The sequence below is a fragment of the Micropterus salmoides genome, unplaced genomic scaffold (assembly GCF_014851395.1).
Source record: "Micropterus salmoides isolate LMB-PRFRI ecotype aquatic unplaced genomic scaffold, ASM1485139v1 Ms_hic_scaffold_2, whole genome shotgun sequence".
NCBI lineage: Eukaryota > Metazoa > Chordata > Actinopteri > Centrarchiformes > Centrarchidae > Micropterus > Micropterus salmoides.
Window position 1 is genome coordinate 3043210 of NW_024041150.1, and position 18233 is coordinate 3061442.

The following is an 18233-nucleotide window of genomic DNA, read 5'->3' on the forward strand; positions in this document are numbered from 1 at the left end:
AGTATGTTTGATAAGTGTCCAACTTTTATTGGGATGAGTTGAATGACTGACTGGAACAATAATTGGTTGAACTCTGATAGTTACTGTATTTTCCACATGGCTTGGTTGCATGAACTCGGTACCCTCTGCAGCCAGACTGTTGTGTCTCGTCAAATATGTCTTTACAGTGAATGTCGACTACCAACGGAGAATGCTGAAGCGGGGTTTATTTATACAGCACCTTTTTAAACTGCGTCACAAAAAGGGAAAACAGACACAAAATATGAGTGGGAAAGTAAACAAAGACCAGTCTAAACAGGTACTGTAGGTCGCAGCCTGTATATAATTTTTTTTTTTTTAAAGGCATCCACAGATCTGATGTTGAATAAGAGTGAGTTCGGAAGTTCAGGAGCGTCAACACTGAGTTTAGCTTCAACATGCCTCGGATCAGATGACCTCTGTGACACGGCGCTGTAGCAGATCAGTAATGTAGTGTGATGAAGGAAGCTGCAACTATTTTAATAGTCTATTAATCATTCTTTTCAAGCAAAATTGTGGGGAAAAAGTCCAGCTTTGTCATATATCCTTGTAAACTGAATCAACTTTGTTTTTTTTTACTTTTAGTTAGAACAAAAGAAGACTAGGAACTGGGCTCTGTCAAGTTGTGATGGGAATTTGTTTCACTTGTTAGAGGTGAAACTATCAATTTAAAAAATAATCAGTAGATTAATTGATCATAAAAGTAATAATTAGTTGCAGTTCTGTTGTTCGTTTTTCTGTTGATTGACATGGAGCCACAAAGAGAGGAGGACATGAATGATCCCCTACAGCAGAGCCTGAGACACAACAGGCCTCACCTTTTTGACTTTAATTGATCGAGGCTCTTCTGAGAATGTTTAGTTAATGACACATTAACACGTTAAAGCTAATGCCCTGCGTCATGTTCATGTTAAGGCCTTAACTTGATGTTGTTAAAATACACACATTTTCTGTCGTCTATATTGTGGAGCGTTGTTATACTTTTTGTGGTTGGATTTGGTCTCCCTGCTGGTGTTTATTCGGTTTAATGCACACAATAATATTCTGGATTATTTGCATTCTTTACTGTGAACATCTTTTGAAGCTCCTCCTACCAACAGAATGTAGAAAGTTATTATCTATAATGATTTTCCCCCGAAATGTGACTTCCATATTAATTGAGGCAAGGAAGGAAAGACAAAATTACCCAAGATGGCGCCCACTGCGGCAGACGTCTCTGTGTACTCTACTTGCGGCCATCGTTATTTAATGTTTGTTTTGTTTGTTCAATCTTTTTTTCACGTTATTTATGTCTCAGTGTTTAATTAATTTGATGTTTGGAGGACTCACAGAATAAGAATTTCATTGTACTGTGAGACAACTGTTTCCTGTACATATGACAATAAAGTTAGATTTGATTAGAAAGGTGGAAAAATTAAGGCAAAAAAGAACAACGCTGTACTTAGATACCTGAATGCACACTAACCGATGGGGACCCGTGTCCCCACAGGTAGAGACTGCTTCTTGAGGGTTAAGACTTTTATAGTTCAGGTTAAGGTTGGGGTTAGGGGCTAAAGAATTCATTATTCACTGAGATGTCCCCATGGGGGTAGAGGAACAAACATGTGTGTGTATCTGTCTGTGTGTATGAACATGAGAGGGGGGGGTCAGTGAGTACATCAGAAGGCTTGGTGCCCTGATGAAGCGCTGTGACGCCCATTGTTTTGTATCCTGAAACGGTCTGCTGGGACCTGCAGCAACAATGGCCCCAGACAATCAAAGAGTGGCACTACAAACACACACACACACACACACACACACACACACACACACACAGACATATCCAGGAGCTAGCTGAAGTTAGCTGTTCCAGTTGACTTGACAGAGTGGGAGAAGTCGGTGGCTGTCTGCTCTGCTGTCTGCTGGCCCATCAGTAATGAGGGTTTGGTGATTTTGACTCCGGGTTAATGAGTTTAAGTCTCAGAGAGAGGATCAGATAATACACTCGATGAGATAATGGTGCTTCTGTGCCCTGCTTTTCTTGTTAATTGTATGCAATGCTGTCCTTTTTATAAATGTGATGTTTGATTGTGTAGTTCCTTTCTCTGCGTTTCTGTCGGGTGTAGATCGTAGCCCGAGGGGAAACCAACGCCGATGTTGTTGATGTGAAGCAGATGATTTTCACCTGTTTTTGATCTGCGGCGTGATTTGGTTTCGCTGTCAGAATGTCTTGTGAGCAAGCTTTTGCTCCGCAAGCTAAATTTGTTATGGGTGGATTTAAGAGCTGACAGTACAGCAGCGTTAAGACGGCTACAAGACAAATAAAGACTCAATTATGAACATAAATGACTTGATAAGAGGAAATTTTTGCCGCGTAAGGCTCATTGAACATGGCCTCTGTGACTCCATCTGGGACCAAAACTCCAGGAAGAAATTAGGTGTGTGTGTGTGGAGGGGGGTGTTAATGTTGGCAGTGACGAAGCGTATTGTCAGACTGAATTAATAAAGCGCACACTGGCTCATATTCAAACGGACTTCTCACTGTGGGTCTGTGATATATGGCATTCATTTAAATGCGGCATGCAAACTCTCTGATCCTCCTCGTGTAGTCTTTGTGAGGCCTGCAGTGACTCCTAACAGCAAACTGTCACTCTGTTAACACGTCCTTGGTTTGTTCATGTCATGTGAATACCCCATAGCAGATTTTTCTGATACTTGAATGATTTTACCTCTTTGGAGTTGGTAAATGTGTAGCACTGTTGCTTTTATTCTCCAGCTCCAAAGTTGCAAAGATACATGGAGGTCAGAATTTAGATTAGATTAGAGGAAAATCACAACTGGTGGTAATAATTCTACCACCAGTTATATTGGCTGTGACTGTTGATTTCTCCTTATTTGCTGTATTAATATGTATTTATAGCATGTTGCTGTTTGCAGCACTGGTGTGTGTGATTGAAAATTGTAATTATACTGTAATGTACAGGATATTTGTATTGGTTACTGTCCATCCCTACATACATGCATGCATGTATTAGTGGTGGATCACATAGTGGTGCTGCCATGCCTGCAAGCTTGAGGCAGTTCAGGCATTTCCAGCTACACAGTTTGCTGCTTGTGGTGATTCTACATCCTGCTGCTGCTCGCTTTGCAATCCTTTCATATAAGTCTGAACCTTGTTTTGCACAACTTCACCAGACATATGCGGTGCAGACAGCATACAGAGGCTGAACGAGTTTTAAAAGTATAAATGTGAGCACAAGACAGAACCCAGATAAAGCCAAACTCCATGTGTGATGTCCTAATATGGTTTGTTGTGCTGCTCTCTTGGACCACAGACTGAACCTCTGGACCGTCGATCTATTTGAGCTTTGACATCAAAATCTGACTAATTTCATTTCAGAGCATAGAGCCAGAAACTTAAACCGTATCCTTGAAAAATCACCCAGAGGTCGGCTTGCTGACATGATGTCATTCTGCAGGTCTCATGTGGTGTTTGTAGACAGCATTTTGCTATTGGCTGAGCCCCGAGACGAGAAAATTGGGATTGCAGTTTGATTGTTGGAATAAATGTTTTTATTTTGAGACTTTATTGTTTTGGCCAAAAGCTCTTTCTTTAAACAACAACTGAATTAACCTGAGGAAATGAAAATAATCACCTGACTCCACATCTTTAAGCGGTTATTCACTTCAAGGTGTCTTTTTAAAGGCAAATTGTCATTTATTAAAAACCCATTACTCTCGCATGGAGCTTCTGCAACCCTCATGGCTGGGCTCCAAACACGTAGCATCCTTTTCTGTTTGCAAAGTTCAAAATTAAATTTTGCTCAACAGGGCTTGCTCAATCCAAATCAAAATAAACATTTTAAACAAACAAATACACAAAACTGGACACAGCAGTGCCATGATGATGACAGTGGTCTATGTCTGCTGAATCACATGTATTAGAGCTAAAACAGAGAGAAACTGATTTCAATTTCATGAAGGAAATTTGTGTTGGACACATAAAAAAAAAAAAAAAAAAGATTAATATAGTGCGTACGTACAGTACACAGTATGTTTGAGTGTCATGGTCATTAACTTCATGGGTCTTCAGACAGGAAGTGAGGGAATTGCTGGTAAATCTTAAGAAGCATTTCATCTCTTAACTCCATAATGTCTCACTAGTTTTCCTGCTGTCTTCATTTCTAGTCCGTCTGCTCTGTTTAAAAATGTTTATTTCCATCACACAGGGACAATAGATTACGTAAACCAGCCTAACCAAAAATTGTTTCCCACGCTTGACCTGTTTTCCTCCTGCATCGCTGACGGGGAGATTCCCTGCTTCAGACAGACACAGCCGTCCGTGAACTCACCTGTTCTGACTTGTTTGGTTTTTGTGTTTATTCCATCTGAGATTCAAGTCCTGTTTGAAACCAAGTCAACATTGACTTATTTAAAGTTTTAAGTTAAATAACGTTATTTAATGTGACTTACATAACATGCCTATTTGATCTCCAATAAGATCCAGCCACAGCCTGTAGCACCTCAAGCTGCGCCCCCTCAAGCCCCCTTGCGGTAGAGTCTGTTATGAGTGGCTGTTTGTACCTGATCCATGCTGACTGCCCGATCTGTTATGCACATGCGCGTACTTATTCTTGCTCAATTTGTAAAAAAAACAAAGAAAAAACCCTTTTATTAAAAATTCAAATGCACTACAGTACAAACAACAATACAGAAAACTTGCAAAGGATCTGGGAAAGTATCTAGGGCCGTCCCCAACTAAGGATTTACATATGTTTGTGTGCGGCGATAGTGAGCGAGGGGTGTAACACACGGTAGCTCTGCTTTAATCTTGACAAGCTGCAGAGCTGTAGTCTCTATTCATTAGTCACTGTAACTTTTCCAGCTAAACTGAGTCTTATTGTTGACACTTTTCTCTGTGCTCGCTCGCCTGCCATTCACCGGTCTTGTGCAGAGTTTTGCATGCATGCCGTGCGGCTCTGCACGTCGTGGTTCCTCACGGGTCTATTTCAAGTACTATTTAAAAACGACGTAATATTCTTTGTGTGGTTCATCAATGGTGAAAAATGATCCGAATGTCCCGCGAGGTGCGGACAACTCTGCACAGCAACGGGGAAGTTAAGGCTCCGTCTCTACAGCAAGTTCCTCTTCTGCCACTACACACTGACGCACACATGCGCACTGATGCCCCCTACCTTGAGGGTTGGGTTACAATTCTGGATTCATTAACGCACTTTAAAAACATTTATGAAAAGCTTTTTTTCTTTTCTCATTTTTTTATTTACATCGTTATATGTTGAAATGTATATTGTAATAGGCAGTACATTAACTTATTGGGAGAAACCTGGTTGAGCACCCCCATATCGCCAAAATGACATGATCCTTGTATCGCTGCGAAGCTTCGACTGTGAGATTGACAGTCGAATCAGGCTCCGCCCATCGAAGCATCGAATATTGACTATTCGGGGTCAGCCCTATTTTAAGCAATTAAAATATACAGTTGACGTGAAAATTTTTAAATATAGCAAATTTCTTCCATTAGCACTACATAAATGTCACGCTGTCACCGTGTCATGAAGGCCTGGAAACATTTTTAAACGCAGATCTTCATTGGTACAAATTGATATGCATGTTTCCACACTATTAACAGGAAGCTTCATATTAGCTGTACTATGTCGGAGGTATTAGCTCGCCGTGTTAACAGTCGACAGTCCCATTGTGTTTTGTCATAGTAAGCAGCATAGATGTACACAATAAGAGAGTTAGGAGTTCTAATAATAAATCCATGCTAAGCAGGCACGAACAAAGAACCATATTCTTTGCATATTTTCTTTGTCTTTACTTTGTCTTTTGGGGATTAGCTGGAGGCTCACGTCGTGCTTTAGGTATGAGGTGTCTGGACTGGTACTTTCCAACGGTGATGTTGTTTTTTTTGACGTTTAGGTAAGAGGATGTACAGTTCATATGCCTTGAAAAGATGTGAAATTTTAAAAAATGGTTCTGTCTGTATGTACATCTTCATTTTAATTTTCAAATTTAACTTATTTATCCAAAAAAAACAAATTCACTTGGTTTTCAGGTACAAAAAATACACAATGACATACTGCATTTGTTGTAGTGCTGCAATAATCAATCTTAGCTTGAGAATGTAAAATGAATATATATATATGTTGTCAAACAGGCTCAGATATGTTTAGATGTGTTGCTGGGAATATGTATGTTTTCTTAAGGTGGTATTTTTCAGCAACGTAGGCCGGAAGTTAGTTAATCTGCTAAAGTGTTGCTTAATTATTGGCAAACAGCGGCAGTGTGACTTGGAGGCTACCAAATAACTTTAGAGAACACAGCACTTCCCTGTATTTATTCTGAAAAGCATGTTGTGTTTTAACCTATGAATGAACCTCAGTGAAACTAACTGTGAAACTGGGAACAATCACATTTGGTGCTTGTCAAATCATTTGGGGATTTATGATACTGGGCTCTGTACGCTGTAGTTTGCCAGCAGCAGTTTGTACAGTGTGGAACAGGAAGTACCCCGGACAATGAGGGCAGATATACAGGAATTATTGGTGCAGTGTGTCATGTAAATCTAACTACTGTACAAATTAACCAACAGTGGGCCAAATTTGTAATATGTTTTTGTGCAGGAGCAGTTCAGAGCGGCGTAAGGAGAAGTCTCGGGACGCAGCCCGCTGCCGGCGCAGCAAAGAGACTGAGGTTTTCTATGACCTTGCTCACCAGCTGCCTTTACCCCACAGTGTCAGCTCTCACCTGGACAAGGCCTCATCATGAGGCTGGCTATCAGCTTCCTGCGCACACGCAAGCTGCTCGCCACAGGTATGGACACTTCACCACACACACATGCATACACATATAATCACATGCAAGCTGCATGTGCAACATATGCAAATAGTGGATGGCCGCCTCCAAGTTATTTTATATACTATCACGTCAGATTTGCGTGTGTATGTTTGTGTTGATGTGTGTTGGTATGTATGACTAATTGTCCAGTAAAGTAGGAAAGTATTTGTTGGGCCCTTTCTTTGCACTTCTTCCCTTCCTCTTGTCTCATTTAAAATTAGAAGCCGAGGAAGCTCGACAAAGGAGCAGACCTATTGTTCTGGAAATCCTCCACTGCGTCTGTGTGTCGAAATAAGATCAGAGAACAATAAAATTAAACGACTTTAGAAGCTTCAGTGGGGGGGAAAAGTTTCTGTTTCCTTAACAGAGTTGTGAAACAGTCTGTGCATTCAGTTTACACAGGTAGTGAAGTGAAGCACTTAATCCCTCAACACCTGAACACCATTAAACTTCCTCATGGTTCATTAAGTCAAATCTGTGCTATACTTTATCAGCACATACTTAAACCTGCAATAAGCAATATTTATTGATTATTATAATTATTGAATATTACCATTGAATTAAATGGATTCACATCTAACTCTACAGCTCTTTGTGCTTTTTAGCCTTTTTTTATGACTGCTTCATGATGTGGAGAAAAACTGAATTTCTGATCTATTATGTCACACAAGCTTTCCTGTAATTATGTTTTTGATTTGGAAAATGATTTGATCATGATTTGTAATTTATAATCTGGTTCTGTGGCAAGGAACAATAATTGGCCATTAAACAAGCGACTGTAAAAACAATCTGCCGGTGGAATAGGAAAATATTTAGATTAATGAGAAACTGTATCCGTAAAGCTTTACACTACCATCTGGTATTTTAATCTTCTATTATTATCTTCTTATCTAACTTTTGATGGCCTACTTTTTGTCTTTTTATAAACTGCTTTGCGTTGTTTGCTAGGGAAACGGTGAGGCATACAACCGACGCTTCCTTAAGTGAGCGCTATTTCCTTTTTCTTTGTAGGGTGTCATCAGTCAGAGAATGAATCAGTCACTATCAATAACTCCTTGCTTTATAAAAAAACTTTCATCCAGTAAAAGCTTTACAGTTAAAAGTTGACATCATCATGCAACATCTTAAATTTAGTAAGTCATATATACGAATTCATAAGTTACTGTGTATGAAATGAGACCTCCTGATTAGGCAACATAAAGGAAAACATAAATTTCTTTCTATTCTAAATCTTTTTGTGATTTATAAAGTTTAAATTGAAAAGTAAACATGTTTTGCTTAAACTATCAATTGTAAGTAGTTTGCATAACAGTTAAGTTTTTCAGATACAATGTTTTGCGTTGAGTTAGAGGGCTGGTGCTCCCAAATTCCCTCCCCAAAGAAACATGTTTTCTTGCTTACTTCGAGTGATATCTAGTTAAGCAGATAGTTTCAGTTTCATGTTCCAAGATTATGAGATATCTGCCTCTGGAACTTCAGCTGTCGCCAAGGAAGGTAAATTAAACTTGAACTGAAAAATTTACATTTCGGGAAACCTTTCCGGAACCAATTAGTCAAAATAATCAACAAACCACGCTGTGAACTGTTTTTGTAAATTGGGATGGAACTGGTATTTTATATTCTGGTACAGTTATCAGACACACTCTCACAAACACAGGAGGTTGTAGGGGGGAGGAGGCCAGAAGAGATAAGGAAGAAGAAGGAGGGAGGGATGGAGGTGGGGAAGACACATTAGGAAGGAGGAGAGGAAGAGGTCAATGGGGACGAGGTGAGCAGGAGTAAAGAAGGCGGCAAACGAGATGGAGGGAGAGATTGCATAAGGAGAGGAGGAGTAGAGGTAATGAGGGTAGGAAAGCAGAGAGTGAGAGCGGAGGAGAGGACAGGGAGATCCGCGAGATGCAGCAGCAGATCACGTTATCAGGCCGGTCTGATTGCTCTGTGATGGAAGGAGAGATTGGAGAGGAAGCGAGCAGCTCTGCCCATCGTTCGGCGGGTGCTGGCATTACCCTGCTAGCCATAACACCCGACTGCCTCGGCGCCAATCATGCTGGCCTGCACACTCACAAATAAGCACACACTTGAACTTCTACACGCAAACATTCTGCATATGCACCCAAAAGCACAGAGGCAAGCCGCTGTGGGGAACACCTTTCTTATGAAGCATAAGCTCAGTGATGTACCGATTAGGAGGTAAAACTGATTAGGCCATATTTCTTACAAAAATATTGTGAAACATCTGTTCTAAATTATAGGGAGCTATTGGGAGCATTGGACCAAAGTTGTGTCAGGAGATCAATATCAGTTTAATAAATCAGTTTAGATACTGTAGGTCTAGATAAAATAATTATTTTATTATTTTTAACACTTACTTGACACTACAGAAATAGCACAGATGGTTAAAACGCCAGATTAACTGCTATCCTAAAGCTTCAAGGGCATCTTATTTCCAAACCTATTTGGCTTTTATTTACTTCATCTATCTTATTTTACCAAAGCTGTCTTGTTTACATTATTAATGTAGAAATAAAAATGTAAAAACGCATGTTTAGCCAACTGTAGAGCAAGGGGAAGTGTTGTATGTTGTTAGTAAGCAGGGTCCCTGGATTTTTTTAGTTATTGCTTTGTACTTCCGAATGCTGCATGCAGTCTGTGCACAGCGATCTCCTCTTAAAACCACAACGTCTGGCTTTTACATTCTTATTGCTGCACATTAAATAAACAAGATATAATGTGCAAAAAAAGACAGCTAAGACAGGTTTCAGCTAAGCTAGGTTAAACACATCCTGGATACACTTCTGTAGAAGACACTAACACAGTCTTCTCATCTCACCGTGGGTAATTCAAGCAAACAGGTGTCTTCACCAAAATTTTAGACTGTTAAGTTTGTTTTTTGTGTTTTCAGACTTCAGTCCAATGTGCCTCAGTTTTGTTATTTTAATGCACTGCAGTTAGAGTGGCTCAAAGAATGTGACAATTTCTGTTGTATCCAAGAGGATCAATATGATTTAATGACCTTTGTTGCAATAATATGCGTACTTATCAGTTTAGTGTTCCCAAGTTGACAGTTTTTCATTGTTAAGATTTAGTGGCTCTCAGGTTGTTTCATAACATTATTTCGTCATGTTGAAATCTTTTCTTTTTTAATGTTTCTATCTCCTTTTGTCATGAAATTCTGAGACATTTGAGTATTCAATAACTGTAGTACAGATCAGAGAGTAGATGACGTTGACAGGGCTTCCTCTGACGGTTTTGTTACACGTTACAAAAGTTTGTCTTTTCAAGTCCTCTGTTTGAAACACAGCAGCAGCCACCAGAATATCTGTCATCACAAATGGAGAAGAAAAGGAAAGCAAGAAAAGAAAAAAAGATATTCCACCATGAATCTCCCACAATGACCCTGTCACTTCATACTCTCCAGTACAACAGAACAAATGTCAAAATAAAAGAAATGATTATCTGAACAGCAGCTGTCCCTGTCAGACTCTCTTTTCTGCACCCTTTTATTTTGAAACGAGGGCGATTATGCAACCAAAGAACAACAGAGAGAAGTAAAGTGCAACTCGGTTCAAATCACTGGTAATTACAGCTAAGTATTTAGGCCAAAGGTGCTGCTGGTCTTTGGACTGGGCCCCAAGAGTCTCCCTTGCTCCCCGGGGCCCATGAGAAAGCTTTGGGCTACCCCAGAGGTTAACGAAATCTGGGCCCGGCTACAAACTCAAGCCCCAAGCGCCGGGAGCCTTGAGAACTGGTCTCTTATCTCAGGGAAGCACACTGGAGGAATTGCAAACACCTCCACTCCCATCGGCTACTGGGCTTTGTTAAACATCAAGCCGCCGTCCACACATACACAAACTCTCTCTTGAGCCGGGGCCAGTTAAGCACTAGCTGTGTTTTTTGTGTTAATTAGCTCCGCGACGATACATTTTGGCCACACTGGAGTCTCTGTGTATATATGTGTGGAGGCTGCACAGTACATATTTAAACATAATTGCATAATGTGTAAGTTAAGTTCTAAAAGCTGCCTTGTGCAGTTTTGGGTGTAATTCGTCAGGGCCGGGGACCAGGAGTGGCCTGAGACGCAGGAAGAAGCTGCACTCGTTTGTTTAGGCTCCGAGCCAAAGCTTCAAGAAGGAAAACAAGCCCAATGCGTGCACACACAAACACAAAAATACACACACGTTTACACTGATATCCATTTATATTCAGCTTTGAGAGGAACAATTTGTGAGTGTATCTTTGTTTTCTCTCTCTCCCTCCAGGCTGTAGCAGCGGCAGCGGCGGTGACGAGGACAGACAGATGGACAGTCTGTACCTGAAGTCTCTGGAGGGCTTCATCACCGTGGTAACATCTGACGGCGACATGATATTCCTGTCCGAGAACATCAACAAAGTCATGGGGCTCACTCAGGTACAAAACCATTAAAAGTCCAGGAATAGAATAAAACAGACACGTGCATACACACATACATTTTAAACTGCACCCTCCAATAACGGCGATGAACACGAGGCTGTAAATATGAGTCACTGCACTTTTAATGTCCACGCTGCCAGAGGCGGTGGAATTTGTTATGGGTACAGCATGTAAAAACACTCAATGTGCACAGTGTCAGCAGCACAACATAGAGGCAGACATAATATATTACACAATAAATAATAAGTCGAAATCAATCAGGACAAGATGTGCCGTGCTCACCTGTTTCAGTTTTAAACTGATGTAAACATTATCTTGACGAGTATTTCTTGGCTATACCATGCTACAAACTTAAAGTTGAAAGCTGTGGCATGCAGATTTACTTATTGTGAACTAAGATTCAAAATTCAAACACCTCTCCCTTTTTCCTGTGATAAAGGTATTTACACATGTATTGTAATATATAAGTTTGGTGAAGCAGCGCTCTGTTTTTATGCACCGATGGCTTGGAACAGACTTCCTTTACAAATCAGAGGCACTACCTCTATAGTTTTAAGAAGCAGCTCAAGACAAGATGCATTTGTTTTCAACTGATTAAACACACTTTTATTCATGTATGTCTTTGATTTTATAGCCGTTTGCTACCCTTTTCCAGTTTTAATACCTGTTTTGTGCTTGTGGCATACGCGCTTGCTGCTGTATTTATTTGTAACTCGTTTAAGTGCTCGTGAATGTAAAGCACGGTAAGCGTCGTTTTATGTATGAAAGGTGCATTACAAATAAAGACTACTATTATACAAAATATTAGTGTGTATATTGTAATTTTAACTGACCAAAGGCATTAACCCAGGCATACAGAGAGGCAGTCAGAGGCAAAAACACGGATGAAAACTGTCAGTCAGACAAGCCTGTTGTGTTTGTGTGAAATACCTCTCATTCCAACAGTGTGTGTGTTCAGGCCAGACACCGAGGTTAAACTCTAAACACACTCTGCAGTTTTATATTCTCTGGCACCAACTTGAAAAACAAATCACCGAAGAGGTGAAGTTGACTGTAAATTGTGGAGCGAGGTCTCTTTCTGTGTGCGTCTGTGGTGAGGAGCTTCTGCTCGTTTTGTGTTGAAGCAATTTGAGATTCTAGCGGTCACACACTTTCTGCTCGTCTTCTTCCGTTTATCCCAAACAAACCACCGTTGCTGTGGCCAGACATGAAAAACACAGCATGTCTAACCCCGATGCAGAGTGTTGTGAGACCAGTAAAACCTAGAAAATACAGTAACAGGATCTACAGGTATTCATGTAAAAGTGTTATTATATTATGTTTGTTCATTTTATATTCTGTATCTCATTAAGTTGTTTTCATTTATCCAGGTGGACCTTACTGGTCACAGCATCTTTGACTTCACCCATCCATGTGACCATGACGAGATCAGAGAAAATCTCAGCCTGAAGACAGCTGGTCAGCACACAATCTCACCCACACACCTGTTATCCTCATTCCACAGATATGAGGAGATCATTCTTGTTTTACCTCATTACAATTTTCCACAAACATTCTCACTTTCATCCTAAATTCTGATGCCAAATAACCCCGTCTTTATTCAAAAACTACTGCGAGTCTTTGTTCAAATTTATTTATTAGGATAAACCCTTTTGAGATGCAACATCTCGTTTTCAAGGGGGTCCTAAAATACATCAACAATAACAACAGAACAGTGACAAAATAAAAAAGTACAATTATCCTTATCTGCCTTATTCTTTCTAGAAATATAACTAGAGCAATGGTCATGGGGTCATTAACCTGGTGTCCCATGGAAGCATAAGTGCGCTAAGCAATTCACATGGCAATCTGCCCATTAGTTTATGACGTGGAAAGATGCATGTTGGCCTGAGAGTTGTACTGTTTACGGAGAGTCCAGAACAGAACAAGCTGATCCTCTGGGGAGCGTGAATTTGTTTTCAAGCAACATGACCAACATTTTTGTCAAATTTTAATCCTCTATTTGAGAAAGTAAGTAGAAATAAGTACTCTACAGTTGGAGAAAAAGAAAAGAAACATACAGACAATAATATATTCAAATAAATATACAATATAAAATAGCGTAAAACCAAAAAAATAGGTCTGGACCCCAGATTCAAAACACAGATTTTGCTGATCTTGATTAGAAATGCTGACCTGTTGGAGACACTAGCATCACACCAGGTCAGGTATGAATATCTGGGGACCGTAAATATCCACAGGCTTCATTCTTCATGGCAGTACTGTCAGCTCTCGACCAGTATTCGTGGACCCCACGGGCATCCCCTATCCTTTTAGCCTTCAAGAGAGGTGCTTGCAATTCTCGACTCTCTTGAACAGTAAATATCTATAATGCCTGGCATACTCCGTATGTACCGTATAGCTTTGGGGCCCCTAAATCATCCCTCCATCACAAGGAATACAAAAACCTTAAATATAGGGTGTTATATTATCAATCACATCAGCAAGTGTCCAGAACCAACATGAGAACAAAAGGTCGGAGAACCTATAGCGAGGAACCTAAAGAGAGATACAGTAGAGGAGTGTGTGTGGGAGCTGGTGTGTACGTGTGCAGACACGAGGGAGAGACTATAAGAGCTCTGCGCTTAAAGGGGTGGGGGGGGGTTGTATGTTGTACTACAAAGTCACACACAAGATGAAGAAAAAAAAAAGTAAGAATGAACAGAAGTACACATTCAACTGTGTAAAACTGGAAAATGATGTGTGTCACTGACTTAGGTTTTTATGAGGTAAGGTTTATAACTCTTTCTCCAACACACACACTAATGCTGTGGTTGATAACTCTTATCAGCAGTGGCCACAAAACACACAAGTGGAACAATACAGGATTTTTTTTTTTTAAGAGTCCTTTTCCCTCACACTTTCACACATGAACACACACACCCCATTTCCTCTGTGAGGACTAGAGAAGATTTGTTTTGTATTGTTTGTTTTAGTGTAATGTTTGTAGATTGACAAAAGACACGCTTTACTACTTCACTCTGTGGCTGCTGTTCGGGGCTGAACCCTGACCTTGTGATGCAACAGCTTGGCCTAATTTCACGTCCTGTGTGTGTGTGTGTGTGTGTGGAGTCTAAATCCTGACCACTTTCCCAGTCACACTAGGGTAAGGCAGATAAGGGAAGGAATTTTTTGGGGTCCATTTTGCCACTAAGAAAAGAAACTGGAATATAATTAGAAATATAAAATTAGCGTTACAAGCAGCAATTATGTGACTGTACTGGAAAAATTTTAAGTTACACTTAGTTACTGACAAGCAAAATATTCTCATAGTCAACAAATCTTTATGCTGTTATTTCAAAGGACAAAAGCATCCAAGTTAAAGGTTCAACATTATAAAACGTTATAAAAGTGAAAGTTGTGTGTTCTTCAGCCTGAGCTGATGACTTTATGGCACAGCAGAACACATCTGTTCTGCAGGAGTAATAATGACTTTCGCCCTGTGACTTTATGTGTTTCAGGCAGTGGCTTTGGTAAAAAAAGCAAAGAGCTAAGTACTGAGCGAGATTTCTTCATGCGGATGAAATGCACAGTGACCAACAGAGGACGCACTGTCAACCTCAAGTCAGCCAGCTGGAAGGTAAGAGAGCTGCTGCAGCTGCAAGCCAATACATCTGCAACATCTGCACATCTAATGTGTGCATGTTTTTGGTTATAAAACACATCCCATACATTCTATACAGACATTACTTCTACACTGAACAAAATTATGAACGCAACACTAGTTGGCTGTACAAAAGCACATTGGTTTCCATCTGTTTTGGCTTGTGACACCTCCAATGAAGCAGTGACACAATTTGTCACAGGCTGAATATGTATACATATTCAACATAGAACATAACAGCTAGCCAAGGAGTGATTTGTCCATCTCAGACTGATTTATTTTAATAATGTTAGAGGCCTGAGGAGGTGTAATTATCCAGTAGAAAATGCAAAGATCACACCAACGTCTGGAAAATAGACCTAAATAATTTACAGAAATATTTTTCTGCTTTCATATCCTGAAATTTCTTTGTGCTCCTGATTAAGTTACAAAAAAAACAGAACATGATAAAAAATGGGTGTGTAAGTAGCAAAGAACATAAAACGCGAAGCCGTTCAATGAAGAGGTTATTTCACAAAAATGACAAGACCATGAAGTCAGGTCAACATCAGCTGCTAACAGCACAAAACACCCGAGATGCCACCCACCCTGTGACCTTCAGCTTTATTTCTACACTCTGTAAGTTCATTTCTTCCTCCTGCTGCCTCCTCCAGGTTCTGCATTGTACTGGACACCTCAAGATGTACAACAGCTGCCCTCCGCGAGGCCTGTGTGGCTTCAAAGAGCCTCCGCTCACCTGCGCTGTCCTGATGTGCGACCCCATCCCACACCCGTCCAACATCGACACGCCTCTGGACAGCAAAACCTTCCTGAGCAGACACAGCATGGATATGAAGTTCACCTACTGTGATGAGAGGTAGACAGAAACACATACGCAGTCATATACAGTAGGATGCACACAGCTTGAGATTTGCTTACATTATAGAAAGCGAAGTGTAGTTTTATCTTATCGTGGCAATTATTAAACAAGCATATATCTTTTGGAATACTTCTTTTTAAAAATGTATTTATTTATTTAAATATCCTCACACAACTTTACCCGACTGTGCTGCAGTCACAGCAATCTCCATTCTGAAAAAATGTAAGTTATTAGCTTGTTTCTGTAATATTTAAAGCCTTTTTGCACTCTCGGTCAGCTAAGAGAACTTTGTTTTGTGTTTTTCGTTGGTCCCAAGTTAATTTAGTAATAACCTGTGCTGCAATACCACTAGACAGCGGGTCTGTCAACTGTCAAGGAGTTGACTAAAGAAACATTTTTTATATTAAATTGTGCATCACGTGAGCACAATATAGATGTCAGTCACAGAGGGCTTAATTTTAGAAACAGACCAGAGCTGCAGACTATTATTTTCAGTATTGATTAATCGCTTGTTGTTTGTTTAGATTACTCTAATCAGTTCACTTTGCCATTACTGCTGCCAGTTAAAACAATTCTTAAAGCTCAGCACAAGTTACACAAGTAAGATTTTTTTGACTGATTGCAGTGTGTTGACTGAATCAGTTTGACTTGGCTGGGACGTCAGTGGGAAATGTAAGCCAGAGATGAAACATTAATACTTTAATAAGATGCTGTCACGACATTGTCAGACTGTGCCAGATGTTCCCGATCACATATGCACATGTAGAAAAACACCCACACATTCCAGTATTTCAAAGTTTAAAGTCACTGAAGCTGCAGTTTGACATCAGTTGTGTCGCTAGCACAGGCCAGAGCTGCTTTCAGCCGTCAGGCGTGTGTTTGTGCGCGTGCACATGTATATGGCAATGTCCACGGATGTTACACGTGAAATGATTTGCCCCTTTTCGGGCCAACTGTTACATGCACAGTGTCCATCATGAAGCCAAAGAACCAGTTTGTTTGCACCCAAATATGTCCACTGGCACGAGGAGGTGACAGGGAACACACACACATACGCTGATTCGAGTTACACAAGCACATGCTCGCAGTACTGTAATCTTATCAAGTTGCTCATGCAGGACAATGGATTCTTTTTTTTTTTGTTCCTGTATTGCTTGTACATGCCTGTGTGAGACCGTGCAACAAACAAGGACCCATTTACTTATTTGCCTTTTTGGTGCAATTTAATAGCTGCCCAAATCTTCTCTCCAATTACGCAAATGAGTTTATTTCAGGTGGGTTGCCCTCCTGGCTCAGCAGGGACTTAGACTCATTAGAGAAGGGACAAAACGTTTCTTTAGCTCATATCTGGCAGTGTGAGAGTTTGAATAGAAAGGAAAGACAAAGAAAGCGAGAGAGCAGAGAAGGACCCAAGAGACTTCTCACTCTCTGAGGTCCAGTTTGTTCATGTGATATGATATTGTATGTTATTATTAACACTATTCCATTTGGTTTTAGACCTAAAGGTATCTGTGCTTTTTATCATCTTGTAAGACACGACCTTGTGAATACAGTAAACAAGATCATTCATATAACTCGCTAACAATGGCAGACAGATGACATTATCCTAAGACATCTGAAAATGTAACAACTTTAATTGCCAGGTGGAATAGTCTGCAGTTTTACATTACTCTTAATGTACACACAAAACAAGCTTAAACAGAAATAAAGAAAGTTTTTTGTGTGCAACAGCATTGTGGCTAAATATGACGCCACTATTACTGCAACTAATGATTATTTTTTAGTTATTGATCCTTTTATGATATATTATTTAGTCTACAAGATGTCATAAAATACCTATCACAAGTCTTCACATTCATATTTTGTAGGAATTTAATTTACAAGACATGGAGAAATATGATTTTAAACAGTTTTTCCTTCCAATTAGGTTTTGTTTTTTGGTGCCATATCCAAGTCTTTTTACTCTAGTTTTTAGTTTTGCTGGACAGAGCTCGACTCCTGGCTGGTCATAAAATCCGTGATGCACATCACTATTATTGATCTTGTTGTTAGGAGTGCATGTGATAGATTTGACCATATTGTAATATATGGTAGAAAATGAAGATATTTCATTTTATAGATATGTTAGTGTTAGCTAGTGTTTAAGATGGATTATCAGACTGTATAGCACAACAACACTCATACGGCAGGGACAATCTTTACAGTTTGTAACCAAGTTACCATTGGTAAGTAATGGATAAAAGAAAAAGGAAGGCAGAGACGAAGAAAAAGAAGCAAAGAGAAAAAGCAGTATGAAGGGGAAAGGGTCATATGTTAGTAGCAGTGTGTATATTGGGGGTCTTGAGCCAGCAATCATCATCATCATCATTATAATTTTAAGCTATTTTAGTTGCAACCACTCTTGAATATGATTTAGTTTTCTTTCTTTTTCACTACAACTCCTCTCTCCACCTCCTTTCTCT

The 18233-nt window shown here is 39.9% G+C and overlaps 1 protein-coding gene across 1 annotated transcript in view; it reads left to right on the forward strand.

Annotated features, from left to right (window-relative positions):
• LOC119912382 (endothelial PAS domain-containing protein 1-like) overlaps positions 1-18233 on the forward strand; it is a 52616-nt gene that overhangs the window by 18192 nt on the left and 16191 nt on the right. Inside the window, 6 exon segments of the mRNA XM_038731558.1 lie at positions 6645-6778; positions 6781-6834; positions 11118-11266; positions 12640-12727; positions 14770-14888; positions 15566-15768. Of these exon segments, the coding sequence (XP_038587486.1) occupies positions 6645-6778; positions 6781-6834; positions 11118-11266; positions 12640-12727; positions 14770-14888; positions 15566-15768 (747 nt within the window).